This window comes from Gigantopelta aegis, unplaced genomic scaffold, assembly GCF_016097555.1.
Source record: "Gigantopelta aegis isolate Gae_Host unplaced genomic scaffold, Gae_host_genome ctg2513_pilon_pilon:::debris, whole genome shotgun sequence".
In the NCBI taxonomy this organism is placed as follows: Eukaryota; Metazoa; Mollusca; class Gastropoda; order Neomphalida; family Peltospiridae; genus Gigantopelta; species Gigantopelta aegis.
The window spans coordinates 44,334-62,665 of NW_024532943.1; the positions used below are offsets into that span (position 1 = coordinate 44,334).

General features: G+C 38.0%; 1 protein-coding gene across 1 annotated transcript in view; it reads left to right on the plus strand.

Moving 5' to 3' along the window:
• The window catches only part of LOC121391472 (carcinoembryonic antigen-related cell adhesion molecule 1-like), a 47,598-nt gene extending 30,731 nt beyond the window's left edge, over nucleotides 1-16,867 (plus strand). Inside the window, exons 2-4 of the mRNA XM_041523097.1 lie at nucleotides 1,582-1,950; nucleotides 16,121-16,381; nucleotides 16,752-16,867. Coding sequence (XP_041379031.1) covers nucleotides 1,746-1,950; nucleotides 16,121-16,381; nucleotides 16,752-16,867 — 582 coding nt within the window. The 5' untranslated portion in view covers nucleotides 1,582-1,745. The remainder of the gene's footprint in view (nucleotides 1-1,581; nucleotides 1,951-16,120; nucleotides 16,382-16,751) is intronic.
• The last annotated feature ends 1,465 nt before the right edge of the window (nucleotides 16,868-18,332 follow it).

Here is an 18,332-nt window from a genome sequence, read left to right on the forward strand (position 1 = left end):
ATCGAAGATCGAGGAAGGGCTATTGCTTGGCTTCAGGATGGCAATACGCAAAGAAATGTTGCTCTGAGACTTGGTGTCAGTCAGAGAGTCGTTGGCCGACTGTGGCAACGGTACCAAGCAACGAATTCTGTTCGAAATCGTCCACGTTCGGGAAGACCCCGAAGCACTACAAATAGAGAGGACCGCTACATCACCAGTATGGCCAGACATCACTGGTGCACGCTTCATCTGCGGTGGCAACGTGTTCAGTGGGGTCGAGTGATGTTCACTGATAAGTCCAGGTTTAGTCTCCAGTTCAACGACGGTCGGGTTAGTGTCTACAGACGTCCTGGGCAGCTCTTTGCTGACGTTAACGTTAGACAACGTCACCAGTTCGGTGGTGGCAGCGTCATGGTGTGGGGCGGCATCTCTATCCACCACAGGACCCCCCTCTATGTGGTGGATGGCAATCTGAATGGAATCCGCTATCTGAATGAGATTATTCGGCCGTTGGTTCTCCCAGGCCTTCAGCAGATTGGCGGCGGGGAAGTTCTGCAGGATGACAATGCCAGACCCCACCGCGCCAGGGTGGTAACGGACTTTCTCAGACAACAAGGTATCGCCAGGATGGATTGGCCAGCATATTTGCCTGACTTGGCCCCAATAGAGCACGCCTGGGACGAATTAGGCAGGAGAGTTCGGGATAACCATGCCCCTCCGGCCAACCTTCATGATCTGGGTCAACTTCTTATGGCAGAGTGGCAGGCCATTCCCCAAGAGTTCTTCAGACGTCTGATCAACAGCATGAGGCAACGATGTGTCGAGTATTCGCGCCAGGGGTGGATTCACACACTATTAAACGAATGTTCTAATGTGTAAAATCCATGTTTGACAACCTTCAACTTTGACAGCATGTCATGTGACTTTCTTGTATACAGTGACGTTTATTTGTGGTTTTTTGTAAATATGGAACAATAAATAAAAAAATTGGTGTAGTTTACATCATCAATCTAATACATGCTGAAACTTATTTGGTTATAAATTTTTGACCCTTAAATTCTTTTGAGTAGTATATTATTGCCAAATGATAAAAAGCAGTTTCGTTTTTGTAAAGGCAGTGTATATATTATTTGACCACCAAATATTTCTACTAAAAAAGACCTTTCACACATAAGGCATGTCAATGCTTTGATTTAAATGTAATGTAATCAAATAACCTACATATACTGGTAAAACAGTTTCTGTTTTTGAACTACGTCATTGCTATAAATAAATAAAAATCCCACATTTAAAAGAAAAATACAATAAAACTTTACAATCTGGTTTGCAATTCTGAATATCACAAATGATTTATTTCTCATTTACTAACAGTCTAAAGTACAGTTCCATATGTACTTTGTAGGAAGAGGCCTAATTAATATAGGCATCTGCATGTTAGCCAAATATTGTTTAAACCTAAATGAGGCCATCGGTAGGAAATCTTCCATAAATTACAGTAAATTTTATGATTGTGTTCTTTTATAGTAATTATTAAAACTTTATTTTTTTCATAAAAGTTTTAACATGTTATTTTTAAGGTTTAAAAAAAACTACATTTTTCAGGTATCTGTACGTCTCTGTCTATTTCTGGATCTTCGTCTTATGCACTGTTAAATCAGCCATTTACCTTGACGTGTACAGTGTCACAAGCTGCTGGTCTCGGTGATCTTGTACGATTCTTTACAAACAAATTACCAAATGAAGCCTTTGTTATCCTCAGTCAAAATATGGGCTCGTGTTCTGTGTTCAGTCCTCCTAATGAACCACTGAAGTACTCTACATCCTGTGGACGTGGAACAGACAGCAGCTCGTCCTCCACTAAGAGGTATCACCTGAGGATCAACACAGCTGCAGAACGTGATGCTACAGACTGGTGGTGTGACCTGAGTACATCTGCAACACGCAGCAACACGTTTAGGCTGCAGATCAGCAGTAAGTTATTACTTTAATATTATTTGACATTATAAACATAATTTTTTTATGTTCTTTGTTTAAAACCAAAACAGATGCTCTTGATATTTCATTACCATAGGGCTTTTCAACTGTAGAGGGCTAGACAGACATTTAGACAGCTATTCAGCCCTAAAATCAGAGACCAAGCTATGTAATTTTCGGGCAATCGCAGCCCACCACACAGTAGTCAAAGATTCCCACTCTAATACCACAACAATCCTATGTTTGACGTCAAATACCTTTACATCGATCATTTTCGAGTTGATTGATTTTTTAAAAATCCAGACTAATACACACACTATATATACAGTATAACCTCGATTTAACGCCAACCAATGTTCCAAAATAATTTTGGCGTTATATCGAGTTGGCGGTATAGTGAGGGTTTACTACCAAACTTAATTTTTTTTTTAAATTGCTGAATGTCAAGAATATGACATATATGGGCTCCGGTTCAGCGTTGGACTCTTCTTCCTGGTCATCAGTCGTTTTATCGTGAATCTGTTTAACACTTTCAAGAATCTGCTCGTTGCTGATATTAGCAAATGTCTCTGCTTCGTTGACAAACTCATCAACATCCATTCTCAGCTGTTCGTCGATTGAAAGCCGGCCCGTGACGTCACCAACCAGATCTCGCAACGCTGTCATTTCATTGGCTGGTGCTTGGTGCAAGTCGGAAATGAGGGTCCCGAGGAACGACCCCTGTGTGAATCCAACAATTTTTGATGGTGGTGGCACTGACGATATCCCAAGCATGTTTAACAAAATGAATGCTGTCACAACGCTGAAAAGTGATTGGCTATATGTTGAATTAGTTGAATTTATCTTCGAGTACTGAACAATTTGTCTTTTTTTAACCGCGTCTAATACGATACGTTTTAGCTTTAAATCCATTCGGCTGTAACAAAATGCGTTACCGGTGTCGTTGCACTTATGCCAAAGCTAAATAGCAACTTAACATGAGACCATGGTCGAAATATGCTTGAGCATAATAAAACTTACCTAAAGTTTGTTTATTAATTAAACTTGAGTCGTTGTTGCCAGCACTTCAAAGACCCGACAGAACAATCCGCGATTGAAATAATGAATCTAATGCACCCCTCTATCACGTGATCACTATAGCGGCTGTTCTTTCTAAACCGAGTGTTGATTGGACACAAACACCGCGCCTGCCTAAACAATTCTAGCACTTACATCCGTTAATTGCTAGACAATAAACAAAAACAGATTCAGTGTGTACTGCCAGAGTACAACGGAGTTAGGATTTCCCCATTCAACAGATCGCTAGTAATTATGTCACTATAATCAACTTTGTGACCAGACCATTGGCAGCAAAATCAAGGGAATTATAATGGCTAAATGGAGTTCCGTTCAAAAACGTTGTTGGCGGATGGCGGATACCAAGGTGGCGTTATATCGAGGGAAATAAACATGAATGAAAACTGTACTTTAAAGAAAGTTGGCGGTATGCGAGGTTGGCGTTAAATCGGGGGGCAATAAATCGAGGGTACACTGTATATATATATATATACAGAAAGAAATCTGACAGTGTTGCAAGAATTACAAAGCTCGCTGACCTATATCATGACGTATGTCACGTGATCGCTTACTGGGTGATTCCGCCTTACACAAAGTTACAGGGACCCGGAAATTACTTAGTTTGGTCTCTTGACTATAGGGCTGAATATCTGTCAAAATGTCCACCTAACCTTCTACAGTCAGAGTACTTGGACTAACCGGCCTCACTGGTGTAATGGTTAAGCCATTGGACATGAGGCTGGTAGTAGGCTTGGGCAAATAAATACTTTTTCTACATTAGATAAATATGCCTTGTCATTTATATGGCCATTTTGGTCATTGAACACGATTCCGGTGGAAGTTTTTTTTTACAACCACTTTTTATATCCAGAACTTTAATTTATTCAAAATGGCAGCAAAATTTCATCTCATTTTGTGTATTTTGTAGCTTTTACATCCTACGCTCCATGTAATATATATATATGTGGGTTTTCTGGGTCACAGAACACAAAAATGACACTTTCAAATAGCATAGACTTCATATAGAGGTCTTGCCTTTCTTTTTGCACTGAAACTATTACCTGTTCTACAGGATATCATTGAATTTCACTATTTTGTTAGCAGCTTGAGTGAACAATTTGTAAATGAGTCATATCTTCACCATATTTAATACCTAAACATGGGTCTAAATCTTTATTGTTGAAAATAAATGGCACAAATTTTCAGTGTGGACAGAATGGGAAACTTGTTCATTGAGTCCTATCAGCAGGTTCATTAATACCAACCAAAATGAAAACTGTTTCACAGGAGCCTATCTTATAAGTAGAATGCTTTCTATATATTATGTACCAGAAAAAAGAAAGAAAGAAAGAAATGTTTTATTTAACGACGCACTCAACACATTTTATTTACGGTTATATGGCGTCAGACATATGGTTAAGGACCACACAGATTTTGAGTGGAAACCCGCTGTCGCCACTACATGGGCTACTCTTCCGATTAGCAGCAAGGGATCTTTTATTTGCGCTTCCCACAGGCAGGATAGCACAAACCATGGCCTTTGTTGAACCAGTTATGGATCACTGGTTGGTGCAAGTGGTTTACATCTACCCATTGAGCCTTGCGGAGCACTCACTCAGGGTTTGGAGTCAGTATCTGGATTAAAAATCCCATGCCTCGACTGGGATCTGAACCCAGTACCTACCAGCCTGTAGACCGATGGCCTGCCATGATGCCACCGAGGCCGGTCATTTACCAGAAAAAAGACTTCAAGTGACTAAAAAGACAGTACAAATTAAATTGTAGGTAAAAAGATTGCATTTTTTAATTTAATTTTTTTTTTTTTAATTTTTTTTTTTTGGGGGGGGGGTAAATATACAGGTTTATCCCCAAGACAAAAAGAGCATTAAAAAAACAAGACAAACTCTGGTTGACTGAGACATTTCAGAATATAGCAAAAACTTATGGGGGAAAGTCCAAATTCAGTGATTGACTACTAACTCATTCAATATATCAGCAAAGATAGCAGATGAAGTAATGATGACTGAAAATAATGAAGACGTCTACATGTTCTTGAATAACTGCCATGAACAGTATAATGCAACAGTACACCTTCCATTCTTGAACATTACATTCCTTTAACTGGCATCCGCAGAAAATATGTGAATAGAGAAGGAACATATAAAAGAAGAAGCAGAAAGAAAAGGACAGATCGAGGTTCATTTTTGAGATTAACCACGAACCCAATCAGTGTGTTTATGAAGGAATCTTTTGTACTGTTTGAATATGCATTATGTCAGTGTTCAAGATGTGACTGGTGCCAAAGTCAGGGTGGAAGATGTTAATTCAAATGGTATGCCTACACCAGATTCATTTGTGAACTCAATTGATAAGGTTTAGTAAATCATGTAACTCTGTGGTAGATTTTACTTGCCTATTTTCTTTGCCATCTGTGTATTTCCTTTCTACACAATGTACATGTATACATAGTGCATTATATTATTAAAGGCAGTTTTTGAAATCTCATTTTTATACTTCATGTTAAATTATACCGACACACTCCATTTTCAGATTCTAACTTTGTTTCTCATGGTAACTGTTTTTGGTTCAGATATTGTAGGAATCAGTTATTAACATTTTCAAAAAAAAATTGAGTTTGGCTTTGAACTATTCTCATGCTTGTTCATTTTTCTGAAATGTTTCATAGCTAGTCAATCAATATTTGTTTAACGACTGCTCTTTCTGTCTAGTAATAAACATTTTTTATTATCCAATCAAATTCAAATTTCCTTACCTACAATTTCACTTGCACTGCCCTTTCTGCGTGAAACCTTTGTCTGGTGCATTAATTAATTGCACACAGAAAACATTCTGCTGATTAGGCAGCCACCATTTTTTATTTTTGGTTGATACACACAGGTATTTGTAAACCTGTGGATAGTCCTCAGGGTCAGCAGATAAGTTATTTGCAATGGCGTAGGAAGGTGCCAAAAAATGGTGGGGGCACACTTTTATATTTACATACTTTTACACTATTATAACGCAAAATATCTGAAAAGTGTGTAGGGGGCACATGCCCCCTTGCTCTCCTCCCCCCCCCCCGCCCCCCCATGCTTCCTACACGCCAGTGGTGAGCACATGAACCAGCTACTAAGTGTGCACTCAAACTACTAAAACAAATCAGTGAAATATTGTATTTTTAAGAGATTGAAGTATAAGCTACTTACAAGTGCCATATTCATGTTTAACAACCCCCAAAACCTATATATTGATATATTACACATATTATTTTCTCTAAAAACATTTAAATTCATGGCAAATGAGGGAATTTGGTTACCATATTGAATAAATTACTGTTCCAGATATAAAACATGGCCGTAGACCAAAAATTCCATTGAATTCGTGTTCAGTAACACAAATGGCCATAGAAAATGTTAGGCTACTTGTAAGTACAGGGTTCGCAGCCCGGTACCAGCTCCCACCCAGAGCGAGTTTTAATGACTCATTGGGTAGGTGTAATACCACTACACCCTCTTCTCTCTCACTAACCACTAACCAACTAACAGGCATTCATTTCCATGTGACTTGCGTTACATTTTGTGCCTACTTTTCAAACTATATCTTGGTATATCTGCTACAATTGTATATTTTAAGATTTCAACTGTTGTATGCCTGAACCTATTTGCATAAGGTATTAAATGATATCAACAATAACTAACATGATTACATAATTAATATTTTAATTACATTTAATTATCATGTGACTTGCGTTAAACGAAAAGGAAAGTGCCTGAAACGACCATAACACTTCAAAATTCTCCTCAAACTATAAATGACAGAAATGAATTAATACCTATAGTTCATTAACAATTAAACAGGCTATCAGATAACATAGAAAGTGAATTAAATTTTGTTCCATATATAGGCAAGATCTTGCATAATCAGCGTGAATCACGCTACATATTTCCCATGACTAATAAAGTAAACTTCAGGTCACATATATGATGTATTTCTAACTTTCTGTTGTTGTAAAACTGAAGTTTGGTTATGGGAGAGTATGTCTTTAACCAAACTTGTTATTAACCTTTTAATGTCTAAAAGAAAATATTGGAACTAATTTTCTATCCGAAATTTGGATTTATAAATTGACTCAGTTTGTTTTACCATCTTCTAGGAATTGAAAATATAAACTCTGATTCTTGCAAAAGGTTAATAGTTTTGAAGGAGGCCTTAAAGAAGACACTAATGTCTTGCATACATGCAACTCCAAATTAAAGCTTTTCTGGACAGTTAGAAACCTTGGAACCCAAAATGACCGTGGTGGTTTACAGTGAAGGGTTGCTTTTTTTTTCTTTTTTTTTACTAATTTGTTGGGATGTAAACTATTTCATTAGGTTTAGCTGGCCATTTTCAATTTTTGCCAGCACTTTCCCAAAGACAGGACAGTACATACCACAGCTTTTGATAAATCAGTTGTGGAGCACTGGCAGGTCAGGAAAGAAAAACCAATGGGTCCACCGAGGTGGTTCAATCCTACGACTAAATTTCTTCTAATAAGGTCTTTCAACACAAAATGGTAAGATAAATTGGCACAGGCTTGTCTTTTGCGGTACATGTACTACAAATAAAAAAAAGTTGCGTTTACTTACGGGCATTTGTGGCCAGCTGTCCAGTATTTATGTCCATTATTCCTGATAACAGTGGTTTTCTGACCAGATTTTTTTTTTAAACCCGAACTACGATTCATATTGCAATATTTGGTAATTTTTGTTGTTGGTAAAACGATCAAATATATTACCAAATTAGCTGTCACAATCAGCTATCGATCCCTGAAAATGACCGCGACGTGCCGCCATTGTTGTCAAGCGAAAATACTTGCCGAAAACCACTTTTTGAACTAAGAATTTCAAGGTATTTTCAATTGAAAAAATCAAAACAAAAGCCACCATTTTGAAAAAAAATCTTTTCTTTTATTATATTTCCGTTTCCGGTGAGTGTCGTGTGCAAAACGGCGGGAAATATGAATTGGGGAATGCACTGTATACAGTGTACAGTATATCGACTGACGTGACGTCGGGCGAGATATCTCGCCTGCAGTACTCAGAAGGTTAATGAGCATGTGGTTTCATAAACAAACAGGAAGTGAGATGGATTCTGGGGAAAATTATAGCACTGACCTCTTTGATAAATCTCTGAACCTAATTAAAGGCTATCGTAATTAGAAAAATTTAAAGAAATCCATAACATTCAGTAAAATCATTGTGACTCATGTTACTCTATCCCATTTTTTTCGGTGACTCGCGTTACATGTGTCTCGCATTACAGATATTCCCATGCCTACTATTGTATCAGAGAAAGAGAGACATGCAGGCCGGCCTGTTGTTGGTGTCATTTTCTTAAGTAAGGACAGGGGATGCAGATATACCATTGCCAGTTTTATTCTACCAGGGCCTTCAGTGTGGTAAGAAAAAAGGGACCTTTTTTGTGACTCGCGTTACAGGATTTTTAATGCTGGGTTAAAGAGACTGCCTTGAAAAAAAATAATTAGACAATGAACTTTTATGACCAAAAATATGAAGAATAAAGTCCAACGAAATTATATCAGCAGTGAAACATAGAGAGTATTTGAACACTGGGCTGTAGAGGGCCAACAAAAATGTGCTACCTGGAATGAAGAAAACAAGAACTTTCTGTGTATCAAGTCTGAAAGGTGGGATTTCCATGAACGCAGTGTGTACAGCCATAGAAAGTAGCAACTACAACTTATTTCCTGTCAAACAATGGAAATTCAAACAAAATTTAACAAAAATTATACCATTTTCCCTGCTGGCATGGAAATACCTTAACAACAAACCCACTGTCCTGAGATGTGTGCCCAGGACAGCATGCTTGAACCTTAATTGGATATACAAGCACAAAAATAAGTTGCAATGACAAAATACCTACTCTGACCCCCATGTAACATTTTGTAACACTGAGACTTTGCTTTGACTGTCATATAATGACATAATTAGACCAATATTATTAGATGTGTATTTCTGTTTGGTTTGGTAATAAATACTCTATAGAATAAAATACAGACATTTGTTTTTGAAAAACCTAAGCAAGTGAAAAATCGCATACCTCAAAATGCTTATGTGTGTGAAAACCAAGCATTATTAACTTACGAAGTAATAAGAAGTAAGAAATAAATTAAATACAATTGTCAGTATACATGTAATTAAGTAGCAAAATTGCAGTGAAGCTAGGTGAAAAACACTAGCCACGGGTGTTGGGCTGCCATAATCTAGAAGCCCTGTAAATATCTGAGGGTGAACTGACATACAATCTATAGGTAGGGGTGAAGTGAACTAAAGAGCGATATATTTGGTATTCAATCAAAGTACTAGTAACACAAAATATAATGGTATAAATATTTTTAGAAAAAACTCCACAAAATAATTATTGCCATATTTAACCAGAAATAAGCCCAGGGGGCCAAGAGAACTCATTATGAGACGAGGGCCAGTTTTGTTTAAAAAAAAAAAAAAAAAAAAAAAAAAATTAACCAGGAAGAAAACTAATTTTTTTCAGTATCATGTATTTATTATTTTAATAAATAATAATAATACATTTGTATATATATTTTTTTTATTATTATCTCATTATCAGAAATATACCTTCTTTATACCACTGCTGTTTATTTACATCCAAAATTTAATGCTGAGAAGAATTACAACAGCAATTAACAACTCACTGGCATTTGTGTATGACAAAGACAAAGAGGTCTGTGGGGTTTGGGGGTTAGGAGACTCACAGCTTTATTAAGTTACAGAGTAATAGACTGTAGCTTAAACGAATGGCGTACTAATATCAGAGTACAGGGACAGTTGGGGAGTAACATGAGACACAGCAATGGATTTCTGCCGGGGGCCCACCTGCTGCATGTGAACCCTGGGAACCCTTAAATGAATCCTAAAATTGGTCATGCTTATACATCAGAGGTACCAGTCAGAACCACTTCCAAACTGTGCACACTGCCAATCTTACAGTGAGGTTGTATGCGACAGACACGCCAACCGCTGCAAAAGGCCCCCCAGACGTCCCCAAAGGACTTCAAAATTTGGGCCAGCTCAAACATTGGAGGTATACCAGGCAAAACCAAATTTATACAAATAAGTACATCCCACTTAGTGTAAAATTGCCCATGCCAGACAAATTGTCTGCTGCATTGGTCATACCAGACACCCCTAAATATTCACCACCTCAGCTCTGCATGAACTGGTCTAGCTTAAACAATGGAGGTACAGGGAAAAACACTTTTAAGCTACCACTACCAACCATACAATAAGTTCATATGCAATAGACACGCCAACCACTGCAAAAGGTACCCCCCCCCCCCCCCCCAACACCCCCAAAGGTCCCAGAATTTGGGCTAGCTAAAACATTGGAGGTACCAAATAAAACCAAGTTTAAATAAATAAGTACTTCCCTGACCTGGTTGTTTTGTTGATATCATTGCCATAAGTGCCATATGGTGTTTCTGTGGAAGTTGAATTGATGTGCAACATCATGCTGCGAGGTCCCAGATTCAAGCATCCCTATGACTCGCCATCTGTCATTTTCACTAAGCTGTGGCATGACGAAATTGCATCAAACAGTTCACTAATGGTGTTTTTCTGACTTCTGGACTTCTGAAGGCTGCACAGAGTGGCAATGATTTGCGACTGAATGTCTGGCCTTTTATGGTGAACACTGGACAGCATTTCTTCTGAATATTCCATGTTTCTTGCACAAAACATACAATCGCTGCAACAACTGCTTAGTTGCATTTCTTTGAGCTGTTTCATGCACATTTTCTCTGATTTACATCCATAAATCCATTCACAAATTTATTACTCCAAACAATCCATGTCACAATAACTTTTGCCTTTGAGTATAGTTCCCTGTTTTCAATTCTGCCTCACTGATCTCTTTAGGTGGTTGCTGATATATCGGTCCCATACTACATTTAAACACTTTATGGTTGAAAGTTTCTGGGTAAATAAGGTATGCAGACTTTAGTTCTGCATAATCACAAAATGTTGCTCAACATTTGAGGAGCAACATATTGACTATAACGGAACCAGCTATTTTGTTTGCATCTTCTTCTGGCATCTCATAATTACAAATTATAACCAATTTATCGAAGCAGCCAATGAGATCCTATTTGGTGCATTGTCACAGTTCTCCCATGTCTAAAAGTGCAGGCAGTGAAAATATGTTTCACATCTCTATTTTTGGATTGACAAAAATTGTACATCCTGCAGAATAATTCTCAGTCGTGTTTCATGGTTTAAAAACTCTGCAATCATTGACTGCTTTGAATGTGATATCTTATGAAAGAGAGTCATGTTGTTCTCTGACACTGGACTTAATCGTTTAGCCGAGTTGAATCAACTTTCCCAGGGTTGTTTTTTTGTTTGTTTTTGTTTTTTTGGTGGGTGGGTGGGAGGTTATTGTGTTCATTTTCTTTTTTGTGTTGTTGTTTTGTTTCCTTTTTGTTTTTTGTTTGTTTCTCATTTGTTTAGGTTTTTTTGTTGTTGTTTCTGTGTGTGTGTGTGTGTGTGTGTGTGTGTGTGTGTGTGTGGTGTGTGTGTGTGTGGTCATTCAAAGTGTAGTTTCCAACTTGTAATTCACTTATTCAGAGGGGTTATTTGTAATTCCAATCATCTCAAAAAATTTCATGTGTTGGTTCATTTGCTCATAGGTTTGCATTTTTTTTTTACAGTACAACAAACTGACACTTTTCAAATTCCTCATGATCTGTTGGAACCTGGTTTTGCAAATGCAACTATCATTAATATACATAATTTGTACGGTTTATTAACACATCCACAACACTATCTATCCAAGGCTGTGAACACAGAGCTTGAAGTCTGCTTCATGGATAGAACACACAAACTGCATGGGAAAAAGATCAGTGTTTAAACAACTATCAAGTGAGCAGGAAGGAAGGACATGCTATATTTATATGGCGTCAGACATATGGTTACAGACCACAAGATATTGAGAGAGGAAGTCCACTGTCGCCACTTCATGGGCTACTCTTTTTGATTAGCAGCATGTGAGCTTTTATATGCACCATCCCACAGACATGGTAGTACATACCACAACCTTTGATATGTCAGTCATGGTGCACTGGCTGGAATGAGAAATAGCCCAATGGGCCCACCGACGGGGATCGATCTCACACCGACAGCGCATCGAGGGAGCACTTTACCACTGGGCTACGTCCCACCCCTATCAAGTGAACAGAACATATAAATTGGAACAGTTAATACAGTGGTCCCTCTTTTGTAAAACCCTTGCAAATAAAGACTATTAACTCTTTGCCTTGTAGTACTACCATGACTACAATCAGTTTAACATAAACAAAGGTTCAAAATATGACTTCCTGTCTAATAGGACCATAAATGTGTGGCAACTGATTAGGTGTTATACAGTAGGGGCCACTGCACTAGATTACACATTTTGTTTGTTAATTTGTTGTTGTTCATTTTTGTTGTTGTTTTTGTTGCTGCCAAAACAGATTAGCCAAAAAATATACATGTGTATGATTCTCGTTCCTTGGCCAAGAAACTAATATGCGATTTTTTATGGCGAGGTGTGTGGGGGGGGGGGGGGGGGGGGGGGGTTCTGATGAAGGTCATGTTTAAGTTTGACATACAAGACATGAGGGTAAGGTATTTTAGTTCTGTTGAATTCCTTGAGTGTGAAAACATGGGATTTGCAACTTAAATCAAGTACTTACATGTTCTGGCAAATTTGTTTCTCGATGGTGGCCATTTTGAAAACCTTGATGGTAGGCACAATTTATATGAAATATATTCAACATTTCACATTCTTTTTTAACATTTTGAATGGTTTTTACATTATCTACTAGACTACAGCAGACAATTTGTCTGGCATTGGTCATATTACACTCAGTGGAATGTACATGTTCATTTAAACATGTACATGTTCATTTGTTTTACCTGGTACCTCCAATGTTTTAGCTAGCCCACATTTTGGGGCCCTTTGGGGGCGTCTGGTGTGGTGCATTTTGCAGCAATTGGCGTGTTTGTCACATATGACCTCATTGTAAGGTTGGTAATGTGCACAGATTGGAAGTGGGTTTTTTCCTGGTACCTCCAATGTTTAAGCTAGACCAACTCTTGCAGAGAGCCCAGGAATTTTACTGCAAACATACACTGAACATTTAGGTGCAGCCTTCCATATTTCTAACCTATTTTCATATGCTTAGGTTTACCTGAATGTTGGTGGTGGTGGGGGGGGGGGGGATCTAGCTCAGTGGCTTGAGTGCTCGCGTAAAGATCAAACGGTGTCGGTGGATCCATTCATCTGTAATTGTTTAGTTTTTCTCTCATTCCAACCAGTTCACCACAACTGGTCAAAGGCTGTGGTATGTGTTTTCTTGTCTGTGGGAAAGTGCATATAAAAGATCCCTTGCTGCATTATATGTAACAGGTTTCCTCTGATTACCATGTGTCAGAATTACCAAATGTTTGACATCCAATAGCCGATGAATGTGCTCTAGTGGTGTTGTTAAACAAAACAATCAAGCCTGAATGTGATGGATTAAAATATTGCCAGTCACATTCCTGATTGTTCCAGTAGCCTTTTGTGCTTCCTTGTCTGACAGACTCGACCAGTAGGAGTTAAAATGTCATTCACATCAACCAATAGTATGTCTGGGCGACAAGGAAAGACAAACAAAGGGGTGGGTCAAGAATGTTCAGTTCTACTTCTTGATTCTCTGGGCCATGCACCACTGTCCATCATAGATACACGTAACATATCTCTTGATTTTCTCAAGACTGAGATGCTCCTCTTTAACAGTCGCTGCTTCTCTCCTCATGGTTGGGGAAGAAGAGTACTCTCTGACTTCTAGATTAACAAATGATACTGTTCTGAAAAAATTGAGCTTTTGAGTACCAGTTATGGTCTTTGCTTTCTCCAGTCTTGGTTTGAGGGCATCAGCTTCTTGATGGTATTCTTCAGTATTGGTGAGTTGAAAGGTGATAGAAAAGATGTTTGCTGATGCAAAATCAAACAGCTCTTGTCGAGTGATAACTTGCTGATCATAAGGCCTTTGCAAGCTAGCTTTTGCCGCTATGGTCTTTTCATTAAACAGCTGCTGATGAATCCCCACACTATAATTGGGATTTCCCAAATTTCCAAGTGGGGAATCCCATAATGTGTATATTCTTATAAAGTATTCTTTTAGAAATGAAATAATATGCCAAATACATTACATAATATAGTCTGTTTCTTTTAAAAGTGGCACCTGATATAGATTATATTAGTACTATTCATTGTTGTACATATAAGTGTGACTTTTAAGATTAATGGAAAAGTTTGTTTTGTTTAATGACACCACTGGAACACATTGATTAATTAATCATTGGCTGTTGGATTTCAAACATTTATTAATTCTGAAATGTAGTCATTAGAGGAAACCCTCTATATTTTTCCCACAGACAGGAAAGCACATACCACAGCCTTTGTCCAGTTGTGGTGCACTGGTGGGAACGAGAAAAATCCAATCAGGTGAATGGATCCACCGAGGTGGTTTGATCCTGCGATGCAAGCATCTCAGCTCTCAACTGACTGAGCTAAATCCTGCCCCTTTAAGATGAATGGACCATAGGCTACATTGAAGTACCCATGTATACATAATTGGCTCGATCTTAGAAACCCTTTAAGTGACTATCCTAAGCTGTACAGGGACTTTAATTTCTACACATATACATGCACTGTATCTGTTTTTTTTAACTTTTTGAAAAAATCTGAGATTACTCATCTCTGAAACTATTTATTATTCTTTTTAGAGCTTTATTGGAATTTGTTCTTCTTGTAAAAAGCTTTAAAATGATAGTTGAATGACCTTCCTAGCTTAATCTCTAGCCAAGTTACTGCATTCTTAATAATGTGACTTGCTCCATGCAATGTTTTGGACAAATTAAGTAAAACTTTGGAGGTCTATATTTCAACCGCTTGACCGATGGTTCTACATTTTTGGCGTAAAGGTTATTTCCTGGGCCCCTACTAGTGTATTAAGTTTCATTGAAATCTGAGAGGGTCAGTGTTTTGGGTGATAAGAATTGACATGGAATGACCTATGGGTGTCTGGTAAAGAGGGGTTTCACTGTATATGCAAATCGTAGGAAGTTCCAAGTTCTTCATTTCCCAATTTAAAGTGATTCTAGCAACAAATGTGCATACTAAAACAAAATTAAAATTTAGCATGATATATACTCTTGTCAAAAACAAAACCGCATAGGTGATAGGGAAAGAAGAAAAGTGTTTGATTTTACAAACTATATAGTTTTTTTGTACAATGTTGCTGAACGACCATGTTTGTTAATGTTCCTGGAATGGGACAGCAAGCCCAAATGCACCCTAAAACAAATTTAACACACGTTATGGCACGTTGTGCGACAAATGCAGGAAATCGGCGTGAAATGGTCAGATTTTGGCGAATGCACGTGAAACTCGGGGGGGGGGGGGGGGGAGGAAAGATTTGGGTATAGTGATGGGTATTTAAAGCTGCAATGCTCGCAATGATGCCTCATTTCCATTTCGACGTAGACGAGTTACAAGATGCCAAGACTAAGCCTGCCAAATCAAAACATTGCAATAGGCTGCCTCCAGTTAGGTGAATCACAGTCAGCAGTTGCACACCACACGAACGTCCATCAGAGCACCATTTCACGTCTCTGGGACATGTACCAGCAGTTTCAATCAGCTGAAGACCAGCCCAAAAGTGGAAGACCTCGCATAACAACTGCAGCACAAGATCGCTACATCCGGGTTCTGTACTTGCGTCACCGAACTGCCACAGCAACAAACACTGCTGGACGCATACCTGGTTTGAGAAGGGTGTCTGTACAAACCATTCAGAACCGACTTTGAGTGAGAAGTAGATCACTCTTTAGTTTAACCACTTTCATTGTCTGCTGTTTCGGTATGTCTATACATGTGTGGTCAGGGGTTAGAGCACTGGTACCTAGGTCTGACTGTGACAATGTGCTGCTAGTTGTAATCCACCATGTAACTATAGCATCTGATACATGTGATATTATTTAATATGTACAGTTTTATTCTTTAGGTGGTCCAGACTCTATTACATTCAGTCCACCATCACCTGGGCCTGTAGCAGAAGGAGAAAGTCTGACTGTGATGTGTGCTGCTAGTTGTAATCCACCATGTTCCTATTCCTGGACTCTGAGAAACCAGCCGATCTCATCAACCTCTCAGTTAACACTGGCAAGCATCAACAGAAGTCAGACAGAGAGTGTGTATACGTGTAATGCGACCAACTCATTTTTATCAAAATCTGAAACTGAACAGTTCACACTGACAGTAAATTGTGAGTATTAATTTTATATATTATACTTGTTAGGAGATATCTATTGTATTTTATCACTCTCCTGTGAGAGAGCACAATGTAATAACAATTAATGTAATGAATGGATTTTTACAGACAAACCTGTAATGTGATTGGTCCACAGATTGGGGTTAACCTAATTATTGCTTATAAGTTGCTCCCCCCTCCCTAATTTCCAATCCAGAAAACATCTTTTTTTATCGACCCGTTTATAAGTTGACCCATAAAAAATTAACAATAAATTTTGAAGTATTTCTTTCTTTGAGTAAATGAGAGTCATAAATGGTTCATATATACAATATTTTAACAAATAAAATTATTATTTTTAAAACTTCTGCTTTGTACATTGCAGTATTCCATTTTCAGTCAAATCTCATTACATCTGCCATGGCAGCAAAAGGGAATATCAGTACGGTGGAGAAGGGATGGGAGATGGGAGGCTCTAGTCCGTGCAATAATTTTGAATAAAAAATACTATTGGTAGTAAATCTTAAAGCAGAGATGAATTTTACTTGTAGAATGCAGGAAATTGCATTTCAGGACATCTAGTTTTCAAAATTTTTACAGGGTAGCATACCCCCAAATGCCCCTAGAAACTTTGCTTTGTGCCCTTGATCTGAGTCAGTCCCCACCCAATGTCTACTTGCTTCCGCCGTGCCTGAATGTATCCTTAATAGATGGTGAACACTCTGTTTGGCTGTTACCATATAGTACTGTACAACATGCATAGTTGTGTGCATTAACAATGACTTTATTTATCCACAAATTGGTACGATATCCAGTGTACGTCAAGCTGAAAGTTGACATTAATTTCATTTCAACTTATTTTCGTGCTTATATCAAATTAAGGTTCAAGCACGCTGTCCTGGGCATACACATCAGGTATCTATAGGCTGTCTGTCTAGGACAGTGGGTTAATTGTTGTTAGTGGTTAGTTGGAGAGAAGAGGGTGTAGTGGTCTTACACCTACCCATTGAGTCATTAAAACTCGCTCTGGATGGGAGCCGGTATACCAGGCTGTGAACCCTGTACCCAACAGCCCAGACCTGTCAATCCTCCCCGATTCCACAGAAGTCTCCCAGTATTTGATTATTAAATGACATTTTTGAAAGCATAAACAAAAATTGGTCCCCTTTTGCCAAAATAACATAAGGGAAGTAACTCTGCCTTTTTTCTCATTCGGAAAATGTCGACTACTTTCGGTTTCCGAGAATGTAACGGGCCGAATTGTCCCGACTGTTTAACCTTTGCCGAAATGAGAATTGTGGGATATTTATATTGTTGAAAAAGCACATGGAGTTTAAAAATTAAGTGTTATTATAATGTTTGTTGTCATCGTAATGGCTATGAAGCGTGTTGCCGCTGATTCAACAGGCTGTGTATCAACATTCAGTGTTGCCATTTATAAAAATATCCAGTTTAGTTCTCATAATGCCTCTGAATTGTAAAATGTCTTCCCACTAGATTACATAATGCAACTATGATGAATCTGAAGTGCCAGCATCTGGCCCAGAGTTGACAGCGATACACACAATGCATGTTAAAATCACATGTCACAGCAAGACAATGAAAAGACCAATTAGCTATATAAACATACTTGTGTGAGTTAATTTTGTATGTTTGTGCAGTAAAATGTTGGTAACAAGGGTACACTTCAAGAGATTATTTTTGTACAATTAATAAATGTTGTGTTTGACATAAAGTTACTCACAAAAATGGGTATAATTTTGTTATATTTCACACAATGTCCGTAATGAGGTTTTACTTATGATGAATGGAAATACACTGTTTGTTGCATCATTATAATGATTTTAAATAAGTACCTAGCCACTGTTCCTCATTATAGTAAAAACTGAATAATAATTTATAAGATTTATATAAATTTTTATTATCCACATAATTCAAGATATTCAGGGAAATATAACCAGTATGA